At 39.1% G+C, this 17,995-nt stretch overlaps 3 protein-coding genes across 5 annotated transcripts; all 3 read left to right on the top strand.

The window, feature by feature from the left end:
• Nucleotides 1–240: 240 nt before the first annotated feature.
• Nucleotides 241–5,618, top strand: LOC119137476 (neuropilin and tolloid-like protein 1; the record flags this gene model as incomplete). The annotated part of the gene is made up of 9 exons (XM_037276806.1): nt 241–316; nt 764–898; nt 961–1,209; nt 3,155–3,196; nt 3,391–3,518; nt 3,833–4,061; nt 4,161–4,274; nt 4,365–4,509; nt 4,802–5,618. Coding segments are annotated over 9 exons (1,638 nt in total), but the record flags the coding sequence as incomplete, so codon positions are not given.
• Nucleotides 5,619–5,686: 68 nt separating this feature from the next.
• On the top strand, nt 5,687–7,304 carry atpsckmt (fATP synthase c subunit lysine N-methyltransferase). The gene is made up of 4 exons (XM_037275885.1): nt 5,687–6,122; nt 6,379–6,516; nt 6,900–6,950; nt 7,027–7,304. Exons 1-4 carry the CDS (start codon nt 5,856–5,858, stop codon nt 7,246–7,248), a joined length of 678 nt encoding a protein of 225 aa, XP_037131780.1. The 5' UTR covers nt 5,687–5,855; the 3' UTR covers nt 7,249–7,304.
• A 321-nt stretch (nt 7,305–7,625) lies between these two features.
• Nucleotides 7,626–17,397, top strand: LOC119136968 (E3 ubiquitin-protein ligase MARCHF6-like). Of its 3 annotated transcripts, none has more exons than XM_037275881.1 (26): nt 7,626–7,852; nt 8,663–8,759; nt 9,066–9,139; nt 9,260–9,403; nt 9,495–9,567; nt 9,685–9,865; nt 10,025–10,232; nt 11,156–11,217; nt 11,344–11,376; nt 11,733–11,784; nt 12,251–12,309; nt 12,400–12,480; nt 12,605–12,673; nt 12,765–12,839; nt 13,148–13,282; nt 13,360–13,479; nt 13,565–13,665; nt 13,780–13,917; nt 14,193–14,385; nt 14,473–14,542; nt 14,627–14,808; nt 14,903–15,037; nt 15,288–15,377; nt 15,536–15,668; nt 15,805–15,940; nt 16,022–17,397. In XM_037275881.1, the coding sequence occupies exons 1-26, from the start codon at nt 7,834–7,836 to the stop codon at nt 16,104–16,106; spliced, it is 2,745 nt and encodes a 914-aa protein (XP_037131776.1). In that variant the 5' UTR covers nt 7,626–7,833; the 3' UTR covers nt 16,107–17,397. The 3 variants fall into 3 exon arrangements, with proteins under 3 accessions (XP_037131776.1, XP_037131777.1, XP_037131775.1); XM_037275882.1 differs by having other exon boundaries at nt 8,660–8,759; nt 11,159–11,217; XM_037275880.1 differs by having other exon boundaries at nt 8,660–8,759.
• Nucleotides 17,398–17,995: the final 598 nt, after the last annotated feature.

The following is a 17,995-nucleotide window of genomic DNA, read 5'->3' as shown; positions in this document are numbered from 1 at the left end:
CAGCATGTGCAGAAGTTTTTTAACAGAATGTGACAATTGATGGATATACTCGTCAGTGTTAGAAGTATAGGGGAACAAAATGGTTTTCCAACTTTTGTTCTACATTGGTGAGTATTGTTATGACATGTTTTTCACACGAACTTAAATGTGGGTTTTTTTCTCAAATATTTTTTAAATACTGCTCTATACTTAATGTGTTTTATTTTTTTTAAATTCTTTTTTAACTGGTTTTAACTTTATCTTCCATCAGTTTTTGCAACAGATTTGATCACACCTGAGTTGTCAGGTGCTACAGCAACCAAAGCAAAAACTCAAGGTATGTCTTTTCATAACTAAAACTAACACAATGCTTTTCAAAGACCATTTGCAATTGTTTTGCAATTCTACAGTGGGTGTTAATTCTTTTCTTTATTCAAATACAGTGAGTAAAACACATAAATACATTTATAAAAAACAAATGATGACCTCACATTTTACTACATTTTATGTACCTCAGAGCGACTCCTAAAACTTGAATTGATTATGAAATTGTTAAGGACAAAAAAAAATCAACACATTTATAATGTACAACAATGTCACATTGGAGAAAATGTTTCTTTTTTTTTTAGTCAGTGACACACTTGGAAATTCCATGTTTTGTGATGTGTGGATATGCGAATGTGTCTAGTTTAAGTGCACGTGGAAAATGTTAATGAATGTCAGGATCTAAACTTGTTGAGGCTGTTGGTAGCTTTAACTCAACCATTGTGCCATTGTTAACTAGTGACCAACAACTCAGGTGTGACACCATCCGGGCAGTGTGGGGCTTGGGTGAAGGAACCTGCGGGAGGCTATTTCACCTCACCCAACTACCCTGAGAAATACCCACCCGAGAGGGAATGTATCTACATTATTGAAGGTGAGGCTATTTTTTAACATAAATTCTTCTCTCATTCATAACTAAATTGCTTTCTACTCCAGCTTCTCCCCGCCAGTGCATCGATTTGTTTTTTGATGAAAAGTATTCCATCGAGCCATCATGGGATTGTAAATTTGATCACATCGAGGTCCGCGATGGACCTTTTGGTTTCTCGCCCATCATTGGACGCTATTGTGGACAGGAGAGCCCCATGTATGTGCGCTCCAGTGGGAGGTACCTGTACATCAAGTTTGTGGCTGATGGAGAGCTGGAGGCTATCGGGTTCTCAGCCCGGTACAACTTCACACAAGGTGGGTCATGTTAAATTATTTTCTTGGTATCCAATCAGTCAGTTAACTCTCTGTGAGTTTGACACAAAATTAAAAAGAGGCCAACCTTTGTTTTAACGTCACAAAACCAGCCTGCAGACATGGAAATAATTAAACAGCTACATCTGTAAATGTCTTGGTCTCTGATATTATGGTGGAATTTTAGCAACTCTCAATACTGTGAGTTATTGTTTATTCGAATTTTAATCTGCAATCATAAACGACCTCCTTTAAATATTGTGTTAGAAAGTCAGAAGAAAATTGCAGTTGGCGACAAGGGTATACACGCACGCACGCACGCACGCACGCACACACACACGCACACACACACACACACACAGAGTAGTTAATGAAAGCTTGTCTTCAGGGGAATACAGCTTGTCAGCATTGAGCTGTAGCAGCAGCTTAAGCTGGACCAAGGCTGAATGTTTATTAACAGATTTTATAGGCCACCACCAATGACGACAATCAAAGATTAATCTGCCTCCTTCTGTTTGTCCAACTTTTTTTTTTTTTTTTTTTCCCGGTGAGAATATGCCCTTCCTTATTTTACGTTGCATCCGGCGAAGCATCAATTACACAGAATGAGTAACTACCCCTTTAAGAAGATATTATTGGGAGATAAGGAGATTTGGTTTCCCATCTGTTTTTATCAAATTGAACTCGTCTTGCATGCCAAGCACTTGTTTGTCTAATTTCACCCATTCGAGATGATTTCTCCTGAATGCCTCAATGGAAATAAATGTTTAACTTAAATGGAACCTTAGAATAAACTAAATAAAAACATTAAACTGTCTATATAACTCTTGAGAAAAGTCAAATCAATGTTATCTCAGAGTAACTATCGTCTTTTGATATTTTGCCATATTTTTATCATATTTTCTCATGAACAAAATGCAACTGTGTGATTTTGAAAATCCTTGTAGATTTCAAACGTGCAGATTGAAAACAGTTGAAAACAGCAGGGAAGGATTTGGCTACATAGATTGTATGTATTATCTTTATCTTGAATGCACCACCTCCGGGTGTATTGTTGACCCCCCCCCCCCCCCCCCACACACACACACACACATACTACTTCGATAGATTGGTCTGAATGTGAATAATCTGTCAGAGCCTAAAGCAAAAACGGGTAAGAAACATGAGAGGATTAATAAAACCTAAGATGGTAAATCAGGATTTATAATCCAGCCAGCAAGTGATTCATCAGCACAAAGGTTCAGGACACAATATCTAGGCATGTGTTGTTAGGATTTCAGGGCACTTTAAATGAGGTCAACCTGATGTTATGGTGGTTTTGCAGCTGGTTATATAAATCTTGATGTAAATGTAAAGGAATATAATATGTCTGAATGGTAATCAGATCTGTTGTCACATATATTAAATGTCCCCATAACTAACTACAGATTGCATCCTTTGACTTGCTAGTAGGAAACAATAAATGAATAATGTCACCAAATTTTAAAACATATTTACAGTATTTGTGAATGAGTATGAAATTCATTGACTATGCCTCGAATTTGGGTTTTGCTTTTTGCAATGGTTCAAGTAGGTGACATGTGGTGCTAGCTGTTGACAAGGTGTTCGATTACTGGTTGTATTCGGAAAACGTAACGCAAAAATTAAGATTGTGATGCTGACAAAAAGTGCAAAAAGAAGCAAATGATAGCTTGTAGTAGAAGAGCAACAATGAATCGATTAATTGACAATTACGCGATTATTAAATAAATCGATCATGATTTGATAAAAAATATGTTTTTTTTAAATACAATTTATCGATGAATCGACAAAAACATTGCACAAAGAAGTGCTACACAACAGTACGATGGGAGGTTTAAAACCGGAAGTCAATCTTCAGATACAATAATTTGAGAATGAAGCTTTCCTCTAAATGTTACAATATGTCTCTTTCTTTTTGTTCTTTTAGACCCAGATTTCAAAGGTTTGGGAGAATTGCCAGCATTGCCATGTGGGTATTTGAATATGTTAAGATTGACTTGTTTAAATTATATTTTAGAAACATCAAGATGTGTGTGCTTCAATGAAAATACATGCATATCACGTGTCATTAGTAAAACATGACAAAAGTCATCAGAATTGGAGTTATAACTTTCAAATAAATGAGTTTTATACGACATAATTTGCTAATTCTATTCTTCACAGTTTGTGACTTTGAGTTGAGTGGTCCAGAAGGCTTTGTGGATTCTTCTCAGATAACCAGGGAGAAGCGGGCCCTGCCGACCGAGGCTTTGGACTGCAGGTGGTTTGTCCGGGCCCCACCAAGAGCTAGGGTCTGTATACTATACTAACCTAGTTTCTTTGTTTTTTCTTTATGGGTAAAATTTACACCAATTATTTATTCATGTTTATAGCTCAGTTTAGCTGTTTTACCTTTTTATGACTTCTTGCTGAAAGAAAATCTAATATTCTAAGAAAATAAAATGTATGTAGCCTTTCATTAACCCATCCAACATTTTGAAACACGCAACTACAAACATCTTTGTTTAAAGATGGTCATGGTAATACAAATATCTGAACCGTTCTCGTTTTGCCACCTTTGTCATCTATAGACGAACCTTTTTCATTTTCATCCTCTCATCCACAGATCTACATGCGCTTTCTGGAGTACGAGATGCACAACTCTAATGAATGCAAGCGTAACTTTGTCGCCATTTATGATGGGAACAGTTCGGTGGAGTACCTGAAGAATAAATTCTGCTCCACGGTTGCGAACGACGTTATGCTTACATCCTCTTTGGGCGTGGTAAGGCTGTGGGCGGATGAAGGGAGCAGGAAAAGCAAATTTAAGATTCTCTTCACAACTTTTCATGAGCGTGAGTGGACATCATCTCTGTCAACATTGAAAACAATTTTAAATTACAGGTGTGCACAACAACTACACAATGTGACCGCTGTGTACCTTTTTTTTCCAGCACCATGTGAAGGAGACACTTTCTTCTGCCATAGCAACATGTGCATCAACCACACCCTGGTCTGCAATGGCATCCAGAATTGTGTGTATCCATGGGATGAGAATCACTGTAAAGGTACACTGAACTGCTATCATCAACTCTATGTCATTCCATGTCTGTTGCTGAATTGAAAATAATTCTATTCTGTATTGCCTGTGACATTAGAGAAAAGGAAACCCAGCATTTTGGACTCTCTGGATAATACTAACATCACGATCATCACTGTGACATGTGGCCTGGTTGTCATCCTGCTCATCATCTCTGTCGTCATTCAGGTTAAACAACCTCGCAAGAAGTACATCATCCGCAGGTTAATTCATTCCTCTATGATCTTATAATGAAATCTGAGTTACATGATTTTGGACAACACAAAAACTGCGCAGACATACCCAAGCTCTACTTTGGAAATGCTAATTTATCAATTGGTAAATTAATCAAGGTGAGGCAGGAGTGCTAACAAACGCTGCTGCTCAACAACAGGTGACGAGCACAATATGGATATTGAGCACTACTTTTTAATTCCGCAAAATTCTTAAAAAGTAACTTACCCATCGGACTTTCCATAATAGACATGTTGTCCTTTTTGTTTGTTTTATCGACAGGGATGACTTTGACCCTGCCTTCCTCCATCCAGGGGTTGAGCCTCCTCACTATGAGCTCTGCACTTTACGACACGTCCCCTCAGGTGACTTGACTGATCCAGTAATGGGCGAGGATTTTGAGAAATCCCACAACCTTCGTCGATCTTCCTCCAAATGCATTCGCGACCACCACTGTGGATCACAGCAGGGAAGCATGCATGGTAGCCACAGCAATCTGAACATGAGAGAGACCACGGTTGATCCTGATGGTGGGGCACTTGTGCCACAGCTACCACCAGGAATGGTGAGCCAGCAGTCACCACGGCTCTCCTGCCAGATGACCCCAGCCAGTCACAGGAACATCTTAGTTATGAAGCACAGCTATTCTCAGGATGGGGGAGATGGGTACAGAGAGGATGATGATCTGATGGTCTATGATGGACCAACAACCAGCAGGCACCATATTTACCACCATCAGATCCATCATGGCATGCCGGGGCTGGACCACACTGTCCACCGTACATTATCTAATGATTTCTAATATCGAAAAATGTCATTCACTCACCTCTGCAAAAACATTTCATGCAACCTCAGCTTTTGGACTAGTGAGAGTAAAACTCTATCTTGTAATATTGCATCTCAAAAGGTCCCATGCCATAAAAAAAAAAATATATATATATATATATATATGCACTGTACAGTTTGTGCATATTTTAGTGTATATATATGTCAATTCGTGTGAATTTTATCCAAAAGATAATATTTTTTTCTCTTTTAACGACAAAAAAGGTTAATTATCTATGTATTGCAACTTAATAAATAAATTAATATCTACATATTTATGTGCTCCTGGATTTATTTATTTTTTGACAATGCGAATTAGGACGGAACTTTCGGCAGGGAGGACTAACCAAGTCGGACCTATTATAGCGCTGCAAAGGTCAATATGCAGCTGATAATTTAAAATGTTTGCTTTCCATAATAAGGGTTGTACTTTTGTATATTTTAACCGAGTGTCAGACTATTTTATTCATTGCGTTTCGAGTTGTTATTATGTTTTGGTCGAAAGCCCATCATGTCTGAAGAGGAACTTTTTACGGAATCAGCAGGCCAATCAATCGAAAGTAAAAGCCGAAGTCGGCTGGGTCTCATTGTGACGGGTTTGGTCGGAGGCTCGCTTGTTGCCCTTTATGCTGGGGCTGCACCGTTTGTGGCCCCTGCGTTGAGAAAAATCTGTCTCCCGTTTGTCCCCGCGACCACTACACAGGTGGAGAATGTCCTCAATGCACTGCGAACCAGGTCTGGGACCCTGGTGGACATTGGAAGTGGAGATGGGAGAATAGTAAGTACAGTATTGTTTAAATCCCATTTCTGGGTGGTAAGGGAAAAAGTATGAACTGCACCAATGTACATTTTTAATGAAATATTTCATGGTGTATTTATTCATTTAATTCTGTCCCTTTCGGTCCTGCAAAATCAATGGCCTGATCAATTAATAATGGTTGCACAAAGACACTTAATGAATCCCCAAACAATGAGAAAATGCTGCAGCAGTTGCATGTACAGTACTTGGTATATTGTATACGCCTTTTGCATAGGTGATAGCCGCAGCAAAGCGTGGATTTCTGGCATCAGGTTTTGAGTTGAACCCCTGGCTGGTGTGGTATTCCCGCTACAAAGCCTGGAGACATGGAGTCCACCGTTCCACTTCCTTCCACATCTCAGACTTATGGAAGGTTAGTGGTGACTTCCTATCAGAGCTTGTCTGCCATGGAAGAGCTTGTTTAAAATTTAAACTACTTGTTACTTCTTTTTGTAAAACTGGAGCTTAAAATTGCAAAAACAATCGCGACTACTGTGCTAAATAGATGACTGATCTTCATCTTGATGAATTGCATGACGTTTTCAACAATATGCGCAAGTCACACCGCTGTAAAACGGCTGCTCTGATTAATATAGTGCCATATGTATCCAGCAGATTGAAATAGATTGTCACATGAAAACAGTTGGCCTGAAATCTTCAATCAGAATTGGTATTTCATTTGTGATATGAGAAGAAATTGTCACAAATGATTATGTTCGGTATGGTCATAATGGTTTCTTATTTGTTCTTTTCTAGGTCAGCTTTGCACAGTACTCTAATGTTGTTATTTTTGGTGTCCCTCAAATGGTATGTTCTGACACCAGTACAAAATGAGCATGACATTTGCTTGACAAAGTTTTACTAGTTTCACTCATGTTTGCAGATGGACAAATTGGAGCTGAAGCTGCAAAGCGAGTTACCAAGCTCTGCTAAGGTGGTCGCCTGCCGATTCCCCTTTCCCAATTGGGTTCCAGAACACAGCGCGGGAGAGGGTGTTGACACAGTGTGGGTGTACAACGCCAAATCATTTCAATCACTCCCACACCATCGCGTGACAAAGAAGACTGCATCAGACAACTGGGACATTGCTGAATCACATACGTAAAGAAAGATGCTGTGAGCTGGCCAACCACCATTAAATTATTGCCGTATGCTGTTTTATTGAGATCAGTCATTATTCTAATAAGACTCTTCACTGGAGTTGAAGTAATGTATCTGGAAATGAAAAAAGTGTCCAACTTTCAACTTTAGACTTAACATGCTGCTGCACGGGTGCTAGAAATTCATGATAAATCCATTTTTCCATCTAGTCGTGTCTTCAATTACCTTAACATACATGATTGTGTAGGAAAAAAAAAAGAGTGCCCTGAATTGTCCTATTCGAGAAGACAAAGAGTTTATAAGTCAAAGGAAGGCTGATTGGTATTAACTCGTCTTGTTCTTGAGGACTTGAAGCTGACTATCGCCTGGCAAACAGCACTGTGGTGCCATCTAGTGTCTACAAAGCGGCATAGTCAAGTTGCATGAAGTGCATCCTCGCCACTGGTTGATGAAGTAAAAATGCTGTCTGATGTCAGATCTAAAGCTTGCGTCACCCCGAGACAAAATGCGCACCAACTAGTGTCAAATGATAGCCGTTAAATAGTAAGTCGCTGAGAGACAGACTGAAGCTGTGGAACAAGTGGTCAAGATGGACACCGCCGAGGAAGGTAGCTGTAAAAAAAAAAAAAAAAAAGCCCCAAGCGCTGCGATAAGTTAAATAACTAAACCAATAACATTGTTGATATTCTGATAACCCCTTAAGTTTATACTAACACAATGTCACTAGCTGATTCAACCTCCTGCCCCCAACTTTTTTTTTTCCCCCAAAAAGTAAATATTACCAGTTAGCGTTAGCCAGCTAAATAGCATTAGCTTGCCCCGACTGCTGGTTGCCCGCTAGTTAAATTAGAATATTGAGTCAACTCTGCAGGATCTGCTATATGTAACGAACAAAATAATGACAGCAAAATGACATTAAAACACAGCGCTAGCTTTCTATGTACATTGATTATTTAAGACAATGCCTTCTTCATATAACGTTACGACCATAAAAAAGGTAACATGAGATGTTGCTTAGGCTGCATTAAGATTTATTGTAAATTATATCTATGATTATTTGGAGTTATAGTCACTTAAGACGACAAAACATTGCTTAAATAACTGTTACTGGGAGGTTGACAAGCATTTTCAGTGAAACAACAAAGTTGATACATTGTTATTACTGTTAAAAGTGAAAAACATCCTCAGAATATTTTGTCAGTAAGCAGTAAGTGCGTTTTGCACATAACCTTTATCTTAAATCCCATCACGCTATGCAAATCTTTTTAATGTTCCCGTTGGTTTAAATTGCATTTATTAGTCACCCTGTGTGTACATGTCACGTAGTAAAATGCTCTGGTCCACTATCAACAGCTCTTCTGTCAAATGCATACTGAATGAATGCAGTGCTTTTGTCATGTGTGTGTTGTAAAAAGCAGATATATGTCGAGTATGTCGGTCAGAGGGAACTCATGACAAACCACTCTATCATCCCTGTGTCTGCACTGGCAGCATCAAGTTTATCCATCAGGAATGGTATGCCTCAAGTGTTTTCTATCTCCTCATAAAACTTTAAGTGTGAGATTGAAGAAAGGTTCATGAGTCATATTAATGAAGTTCTGGGAGATTTACAGTGTGTTCGAATGCAGTGTTACTGATAAAACGGATGTAATTGTGCAGTCCTGGTGTAAAGCATCATATCACAAAGTAATGTGAACTGTCATTGTTTATTTATAAATCTTTTTTTATTTTCTTTACAATGATAGAGTAAAACTGATTTATATCGATGCGCAATCAATGGGGCGGGTTACAATATATTTAACATTTGTGGCTTTCTTCTAGCTTGCTGCAGTGGCTGAAACACAGCAGGAAGGAATACTGTGAATTATGCAAACATAGGTTTGCATTTACTCCAAGTAAGTAATATAAAGTAATTTCACTCATTTAATAATATAACTGTATGCACCAGTAACTTATACGTAATTAGATCATGTTCAGATGGTCTACCTTCTTCAAACTTTTCCTATTTTCTTCAGTCTACTCTCCAGACATGCCTTCTCGCCTGCCTGTCGAAGACATATTTGCAGGGTTGCTCACCAGCATTGGAACCGCCATCAGATACTGGTTTCACTACACACTTGTGGCATTCGCCTGGCTTGGCGTTGTCCCTCTCACAGCATGTAAGTCATTGCAGGAAAAAGTTTTAGTTTGAAAATAAACACTAAAAATGCTTCATATTTGGGGTTCTTGAAATGTTTTGTTTCGCAACAGGTCGTATTTACAAGTGTTTGTTTGCTGGCTCTGTGAGCTCTCTTCTTACCCTGCCACTAGATATGCTCTCAACGTAAGTTCAGATTCCTTCATCAGCAATTGGATTTGAACATGGCATGTGATTTTCATTCATCTATCCATAGCAAGCTTTACTTTAAATTTCTGTAACGCAGGTTCCTTCTTTTCACAGGCAAAACCTGCTTGCAGATTGCCTACAGGGTTGTTTTGTGGTCACTTGCACTCTATGCGCCTTTATCAGCCTGGTGTGGCTCCGAGAACAAATTGTCCATGGTGGTGCCCCTCAGTGGTTGGACCAGAATCCACCACCTTTGGTTCCTAACCACCCAAATGGCCCAGTACCAGCTAATGAGGTAAATTTAACTCAGACTATTATCAACTTTTAAATTAAACATGGCACCCAATTTATCTTGAGGGACATTCCAAAATAACCGCGATATAGAATTGTGTAGGCTGTGTAGTATGTTAATGCTCATCCTAATTCATTTAATTCTAATCTAATTCATTTGCAGCATCCTGATGATATAGCTGCTGCTGTCAACATCGAGGGAGCTATGAACCCTGACGGTCCACATGGTCCATTCCCTGCTAACCCGCACGAGGATCTGGCGGCACTTAATGATGAGGACGATGATGATGACGACGATGAAGATGACGATGATGATGAAGAGGAAGATGAGGAAGACAGAGAAGAGGATGCTGCCAATGCCAATAATGGAGGTCAAGATTAATTAAAAAGAAACAGGTTATGACTTAAAGGGCTCTATTTTTGCGACCGGCGCAGCGGGCCGCTTAAATCTGCGTGGAGGCATGTTAGGTAATTTTGTAGATGACACACATACTTATTCACATTATTATTATTAACAGGATACTAAACCATTCCTAGTTCTTTTACAGTTACAGCATTGCGTCCGAGGGTGCAAACGTAGTAGTCTAATTTTTTTTTTTAAGCCAGTGACGAGCGGCGGGCGACAAGCGTTTGCTCTGTTTCAGAAGTCCAAACATGGGCATTGTTCACGAGCCTTTTACGAGGCTTTTTCTCTCGAGGTCAAATAACTAAAACTTTATGTTTCACTAAATTACCTGTTTTCTATTCTTTATGAGGGGACAATTAGGGATCATATTTAAGCAGTGTATTGGGACTTGATTAATTACTATGCTTATAATAAAAGTAACGCACTCGGGCGGAATTTAGTCGTCTATTCAATGCTATGTTCTATTTTGATTATAAAGGTGCTTTGATTTTTTTTTTTTGTAACATACCTGTTACAAAAGGTTTGGACAAGTGTGGTACTGGTTTGTGCACATCTGACGTTGTTCACCATGGTCTAAGGAATGCTCAAGAAATTTGTGTGAATTCTCAAATGCATGGAAAATTAGAGGGAACATTGCACGTACCTCACATGTCTCTAAAAGTCTCTATACATTTTTAAGTTACAACAAATTGATCTTAGCCAGAAAACCTCTGCAGTGTATGATTGAAGAAGAAGCCAGTAACATCCTATCACTGTAAACTTCACCTTTTATTTATCGCCTGCATTTAATTTTATTCAGACATAGTATGTCAAGCTTTTATTTATTTGGCTGTTAACGTGCGAGTGTTTTCTTTCCACTGTTTGAGATGTTATTGTTCCCTCCCGCAGAAGACTTAAACTGGAATCCACTGGTGTGGGACCGCGCAGCAGAGGAGCTGACATGGGAAAGGGTGCGAATCTTTTTTCTACTAAGTCCTGTGGTGTTTTTGGCATGTGGCACCAAAGAAATTAAGTGACCATTTTTAACAAATTTCAGAAGCTATGAAGTAGTAATCTTTTTTTTTGCTACTCTTCAGATGCTTGGCCTGGATGGCTCCCTTGTATTCTTGGTAAGATTGCACACTTTGGGTCACATTGACAGATAAGTGAACATGTTTATAATATGTGCTTGTGTAGAATTTGGAAATATGATACAAAGCACTTATATAGTTATTGATTATATGACGCTAAAAAATAGGAAGAGACTTGTCGCATTGTATTGAAGGCATATTGTGGGTGCCAACGCCTACACAATCGTTTTAGGCTGATAAAGACATTACCATTAAGCGTCACTAAATACTTTTACACCACAGTTTACAACATCGCTGCAACAGAATTTGTCGCAATAGGGCTTAATGATCTCTATTATAATCATATCTTTGGCAAAAAATTATTTGAAGTGACCTTTGTTGGATGTCTATTCAAGGAACATGTCTTCTGGGTTGTATCGCTCAACGCTCTCTTCATACTGCTCTTTGGTAAGTGACCTGCAATGTTGCCTCAAGTTTATTGTTTTTGTTGTTCAGTGATGTCATCATGTCCAAATATTGGCAGGCTGGCCATGACTAGTACAGCTTTAGATGTCCCCTAATGGCCCCTCTTTTTTTCCCCTTGTCGAGAAACTGTAAATAGGGAGATAGCTACTTTTTATTACTATGAGGGAAATTAAATACGGTAAGTGTTATGGTTCAGTTGAGGATACTTGTATAAAACTTTACTGGCTTGTAATGCTGTCAGCTCAGCTTTTGGAACAATGCTGTGAATCACAGTAACATTAAAGGCTTGAGTTTTTTTTTTTTTTTGCTACCTATTACAATTTCCTATTACAAATGAACCAAAAAATAGAAACGCATTTGAACTGTGATTGCTTTTTTTTTTTTTTTTTCCTCTATGTGAGGACAATTATGTACAATTAGTCCTAACATAAGATTTCTATATTCGTAGCATTTTTCCCTTATCACATTGGCCATTTCTCAGTGGTAGGACTTGGCTTCGAGAAACAGGCAAGTGCACAACCACCATCTGTTTGTTAGTAATGGCATCCACTAATTGTATTTTGTATGGATTTATTTATATGAATTTTCTGGTGGCAGATTCTAGCTTCACACTTTGAAGGTCTCCTCACCACCGTAGTGGGTTATATCCTCCTGGCTGGAGCGCTTGTCATCTTCCATGTATCCTTTACTACAGTTATCTACCATCATATTTTATCAGTGAACATTTTGCATACAGGAGTTTAGTTTAGACTGTTTGTGTCATTTTTTTATTTTTTATCCGTCCTTAACTTGGCCCTTTCAGGCGCTGACTTCATTAGTGAAACTTCAACGTTCCAAGCGTCTTCTGGGACTCTGCTACGTTGTTGTCAAGGTAAACTGCAGAAGCTTTAATATGCAGACTAATCTACAGTACTTTGATGATATTACTTGACTTTGTTACCCAGCTCATCTCCATTTTCTAGGTATCTTTGCTGGTTGTCATGGAAATAGGCTTGTTCCCACTCATTTGTGGCTGGTGGCTAGACCTTTGTTCGCTGGTAAGACTTACAGTATACCGACAATACAGTGAGGCATGCACAAGTCCTTGATTATTTTTCATTTGAGATTATTTCCATTTGAGAGCTGCTGCATTTAAATGTTTACTCAGCTCATTAATTCATACCGCAGCTGCAGATTTATTTGCTGTCAGTCGGAGATGTTCCCATATTTAATGCCACTTTTTTATCTTGCTCCTAAAGCAGAATCTAGTAGTTAGACAAGTGGAGGCTCAGTGTTACGACTTAACATACAGCATCCACCAGCAATGATTTTTTCATTTTTTTTAAATGATCTTTGCTCATTGCAGGAGATGTTTGATGCAACCTTCAAAGACAGGGAGCAGAGTTTCGACTCAGCCCCCGGCACAACCATGTTTCTCCACTGGCTAGTCGGCATGGTCTATGTTTTCTACTTTGCTTCTTTCATCTTGCTGCTCAGGGAAGTATGTGGACAATTTGTACTACTCACGCTGATGTTCTTTAAGAGTTATCAACATTCATATCCCGTTCCTGTTTGGAGGTTCTACGACCTGGTGTGCTTTGGTTCTTGAGGAACCTGAATGATCCAGACTTCAACCCAGTTCAAGAAATGATCCACCTTCCCATTTACAGACACCTTAGAAGATTCTTACTCTCTGTGGTTTGTCAACTCTCTCTTTCAAATCAATGATTCCTTGAAATCTAGTAACAAGTGTCAAGTCATTTTTGTACTGTGTGATTTCTAGGTGGTGTTTGGTTCCATAGTTCTTCTGATGCTTTGGCTTCCTATTAAGATGATTCAGTTCTTCTTCCCCACCATCCTGCCCTACAATGTTATGCTTTACAGGTACACAGAACTAACTTAAGGTTTTGTGCATTCATTAAGAAATAAGACGTATCTTGACATACATTGTTTTAAAAATAGTATTTTTTACCTGTGAATTGACTGTTGCTTTTGCAGTGATGCTCCTGTGAGTGAGCTCTCATTAGAGCTGCTGTTGCTCCAAGTTGTCCTTCCCGCATTGCTGGAGCAGGGTCACACTCGCCAGTGGCTCAAAGGACTTGTCCATGCCTGGACATTCACCGTTGGCTACGTACTGTAGGTTGCAGGCACATACATTCTCATCAGCAATCTTAATCTACAGCAGAATGTACCACTGACAAATGCTAATATTGTCAAAAGTCATAATTACAATGAATCTTGATAGAAAAAAAGTCGGCTAGGTCATAAATACAAAATAATCAAATAAAAAAAATAAGCGATATATTCTTTTAATCTTGAAATGTTGAATGTCGGTATAACAGACATCAAAATGGCTCGCTCACAAATGAAGTGCTGTGGTTTGCTGATACCTGATTATGCACATTCTCCAGGGATCTCCACTCCTATTTGCTGGGGGATCAGGAAGACCATGACAATCAACCCAACATCCCTCCTGGCCGCGATAACAATGACCAAATCCCTGACCTCAATGAGGGGCTTCATGCTGCCCATCAGGCCTTCTTGCAGCTGGACGGCCCAATCGGCTTCCAGCCGTACCACCAGCCGCACAACTTCCTCATTAAGGTGACACACCATAAGGGAGTTCGTGATCTCAAATGATTCTGTTGAAGTGGGTCTCCAGTATTAACCGCTGAGGTTTCTGCTTGTCAGATAATTCTGCTGGTTGTTTTCATGTGTGTCACACTACTGCTGGCTAGTCTCTTCTGCCTCACGCTACCTGGTAAGTTTAAGGCTTGATATACAAAATTTGTTTTTTTGGGAGGAGATATTAGTTGATGAATTTCTTATCTGCTTCCTTTTCAAGTGTTGGTGGGTCGCTGGCTCATGTCGTTTTGGATGGGGAGTGCCATGGTTCACGAGCTGTACACGGCAGCCGGTGGCCTCTATGTCTGCTGGTTGTCCATCCGAGGTGCCACCTTGTTGCTATCCTGGATCCCGCAGGGATGGACTGCCATCATGCTTAAAGCCCGTGAGTGGACCCTCATGGTAAGCTCTGGCTAATATAAAACTCTTCTGGATTTTTCTATGTAATTGTTGGATATATTTTAATATCTTCGGGTCATTGTGTTCATGACAACAGATTGTGAAGACGTTGGTTGTCGCAGCGCTCTTAGCCGGAGTGATTCCTCTGCTTTTGGGTCTCCTGTTTGAGCAGGTCATTGTGGCTCCAATTAGAGTCCCACTAGACCAGACACCTCTCTTCTACCCTTGGCAGGTACTGTAAGGTCCATAGAGTTGTGTGCACAAGATCAAATGTTTTAAGGTTAGCAGTAAAATGTATTTACGACAAAAAAAATTGGGGTCCATCAACCAAACCGCGTTAGACAGAAATTCTCAGAGAATCAAAGCACGTAAAATCAAGGCTTAGCTGTATTGGGTATACTACTTAAAAAAGTTTTTTACAATGCTGGCTAACCAGCACACATCCCTCACTGTTGAATTGCTGTTGTGTTTTTATTTGACAGGATTGGGCCCTGGGTGTCCTCCATTCTAAAATCATTGCTGCTGTCACACTGATGGGCCCTCAGTGGTGGCTCAAGACTGTGATTGAGCAGGTCAGCCACAGATAACTCAGTCTAAAAAGCAAATGATAACATCTCTTTCAAATGTCAACCTTTCAAATCTCACTAAATGTGCATGGACAATTGATTCCAAACATCATCCAGCTTTCTTTAAATCTAAATCAAACCCAAATGCACATACTGTGTTGCAGGTGTATGCTAACGGTATCAGAAACATTGACCTTCACTTCATTGTGAGGAGACTAGCTGTCCCAGTTGTCTGCATTCTGATGCTGGCTCTATGTGTCCCCTACATAATCTCGAAAGGCATAACACCTCTGCTGGGTGAGTAATGCTCCAGGTTTGTGGCGTTTGGCTCAAAGATGGAAAATATACAGTCTGGTAATTGAGTTGTGGTATACTCACCTTTCCTCATGATCTCCTCTCGCCTCTTTCTTGTTTTGTCCTCCACCACAAACAGTTGTGCAGCCGGAGATGCTGATACTTGCAGAGAGGAGGATTTATCCATTTTTACTCATGGTGGTGTCATTGTTGGTGATTCTGTCCTTCCAAATACAGCAGTTCAAACATCTGTACGAGCACATCAAGAACGACAAGTTAGTAAACCAATCAATCCAAACAAATGGTACGACAAACAGTCAATGAGTTAAGATTGATGGTTCCGCCCCCTTTTTCAGGTACCTGGTCGGACAGCGACTGGTGAACTATGAAGGCAAATCTGGAACAAAAAATTCATCTGCCTCTTACAGCAACTCTTCATAGACCTGACACTTGTGTTGGATCAGTACCTCACTGCTGCCACTAACATTAGCAACTGTGGTAAAACTCTCTCTGCTTGGTGCAGCTTTCAAAAATCCTTCTGCCAAAGTAAAAGTGAGATTGAGGTCTAAATTGTTGCTTGGCTACAAAAACTCATAACCATAGAAGAGTGCCAAAGTTGTTGACTGCCCATTGTCTAGTTTGTTTTTTCGTTTTGCTTTGTTTACATGCAAGGAGTTCTCAATCTCAATCAGACAAATCCCAACTCCCTTTAGCTATTAGACAGTTGTGCTTTGTATGCTTTTTTTAATGCTCAAGTTGTGCTTCCTTTTTTTCTGAAACTGGTCAGACTGTTTGACATTTCAACTATGTGGGGGAGGGAAGGAGAGACAGACAATTTCAATAACAGAAACATTAGCAGAAAAAAGGTCAGTTTAAAAGACAGCCCACAGACAGGCAACATTTTAAATTAGGGATGTTTTAATTCATTTTATCTTGGCACTGGTTATTTTTTTATTCTTCTGGTTATTTTTTATTAATTACTTTCTTTAGAAAATGTGCTGCTATGACATGTGTTCTGACTGAATATTTGTCCAAAAAATATTATCACTTTCCATTGATCCATTCTCTGGGGAAGTGCTCATATAACCCCTTAACTCAATAACTTTTTTGTGTTTATCTAATCATTTTGTTTAATCATTTTGTTTAATGTTCCCAAATTTTCAACATTTGTAATTTTTAGTATTTTATATGCAGTCTTTGCACATGCATGTAAACCAGCTTCAGGGTGTTCTTACAATGGCAAGAATGACTCCACTCTCGTGTACCATTTACACTGGAAAAAAAGTGCTGACTCGCATATATTCTTGTCAAGCTGAGCCACACAGTTGTATTTTATTAAACATGAATGTAGTATTGCAATGATAGATGAGCTTAACATTAATTTAAGATTGTCAGTCCCAACTTCAGTTTGAATGTTTTGGTTATCAGCTGCTATTGTGTGTTCGCGTTTGTGTTTTTAAGTCAGGATTTTACGATGGTTGTGTCTTGTTAACATTACGTTTTGTCATGCTTGTGGCATTTCTTTTTTATGTGTAGCTTTCCTTTTTCTGAAATATATAACTGTACTGCCGATGTTAATAAGTGCCCTTTTAGTATGGCCTTGATCTAGGTCTTAAATTTTTATTTTGGTAGGTATACACATTTATTTTTGTATGGAAAAATAACGCAGTGTCATGGCAACGGAAGGAGAATTCTAAGTGGATACAAAATAAACAGTATTGTGTTGATTACAGTTTCTTTTCAGTTTTTCAGTGGCATGAACAAATAGATTCGTGTAAGAAAAAAAAGGCAGTAAAACAACATTAGTCTGTTTTTCCAGAACAAGACTAGGATGTCGATATGGAAAAATTTGTGCCCCACAATTGGCTGTCAACTAATCAAGCGCGTACACTGCTTCTTGCCAAAAATCATCGTATGCTCCTTCCACTGGATAAAATACAACCCTCATGAGAAAAGCAAGTACTGTCAATAAAAATAAAGACAATTACTTAAAATGACTGGTGTCTTGTCTGCGCCAAAGCCTATTCCAGAAAACAGGATGTGCTATTTATGCCAAATCCAATTACATTTGCCCCTTTCAGTACGCAAAGCCATAAACAGATTATGAGAATATTAACCTTTAAACAAGATATTTATAAGCCATAATTTCCCCCAACTTTGCACCCGAATCTCTGCGGAGAATATTGCTTGCCATTTTTTATGGTAAAATTCATGTCTTAAATCAATTTTGGGATACCATACGTTTTTGTGACCATGATGAAATGGAACCAAGAAACAATGATACAGCAAATAGGGAAAAAATATACCAGGAGAAGTTAACGCCCATGAAG

The sequence above is a fragment of the Syngnathus acus genome, chromosome 17, assembly GCF_901709675.1.
Source record: "Syngnathus acus chromosome 17, fSynAcu1.2, whole genome shotgun sequence".
In the NCBI taxonomy this organism is placed as follows: Eukaryota; Metazoa; Chordata; class Actinopteri; order Syngnathiformes; family Syngnathidae; genus Syngnathus; species Syngnathus acus.
Note: the sequence above shows the minus strand (reverse complement) of the source record. Positions and strands in the feature narration are given on the sequence as shown.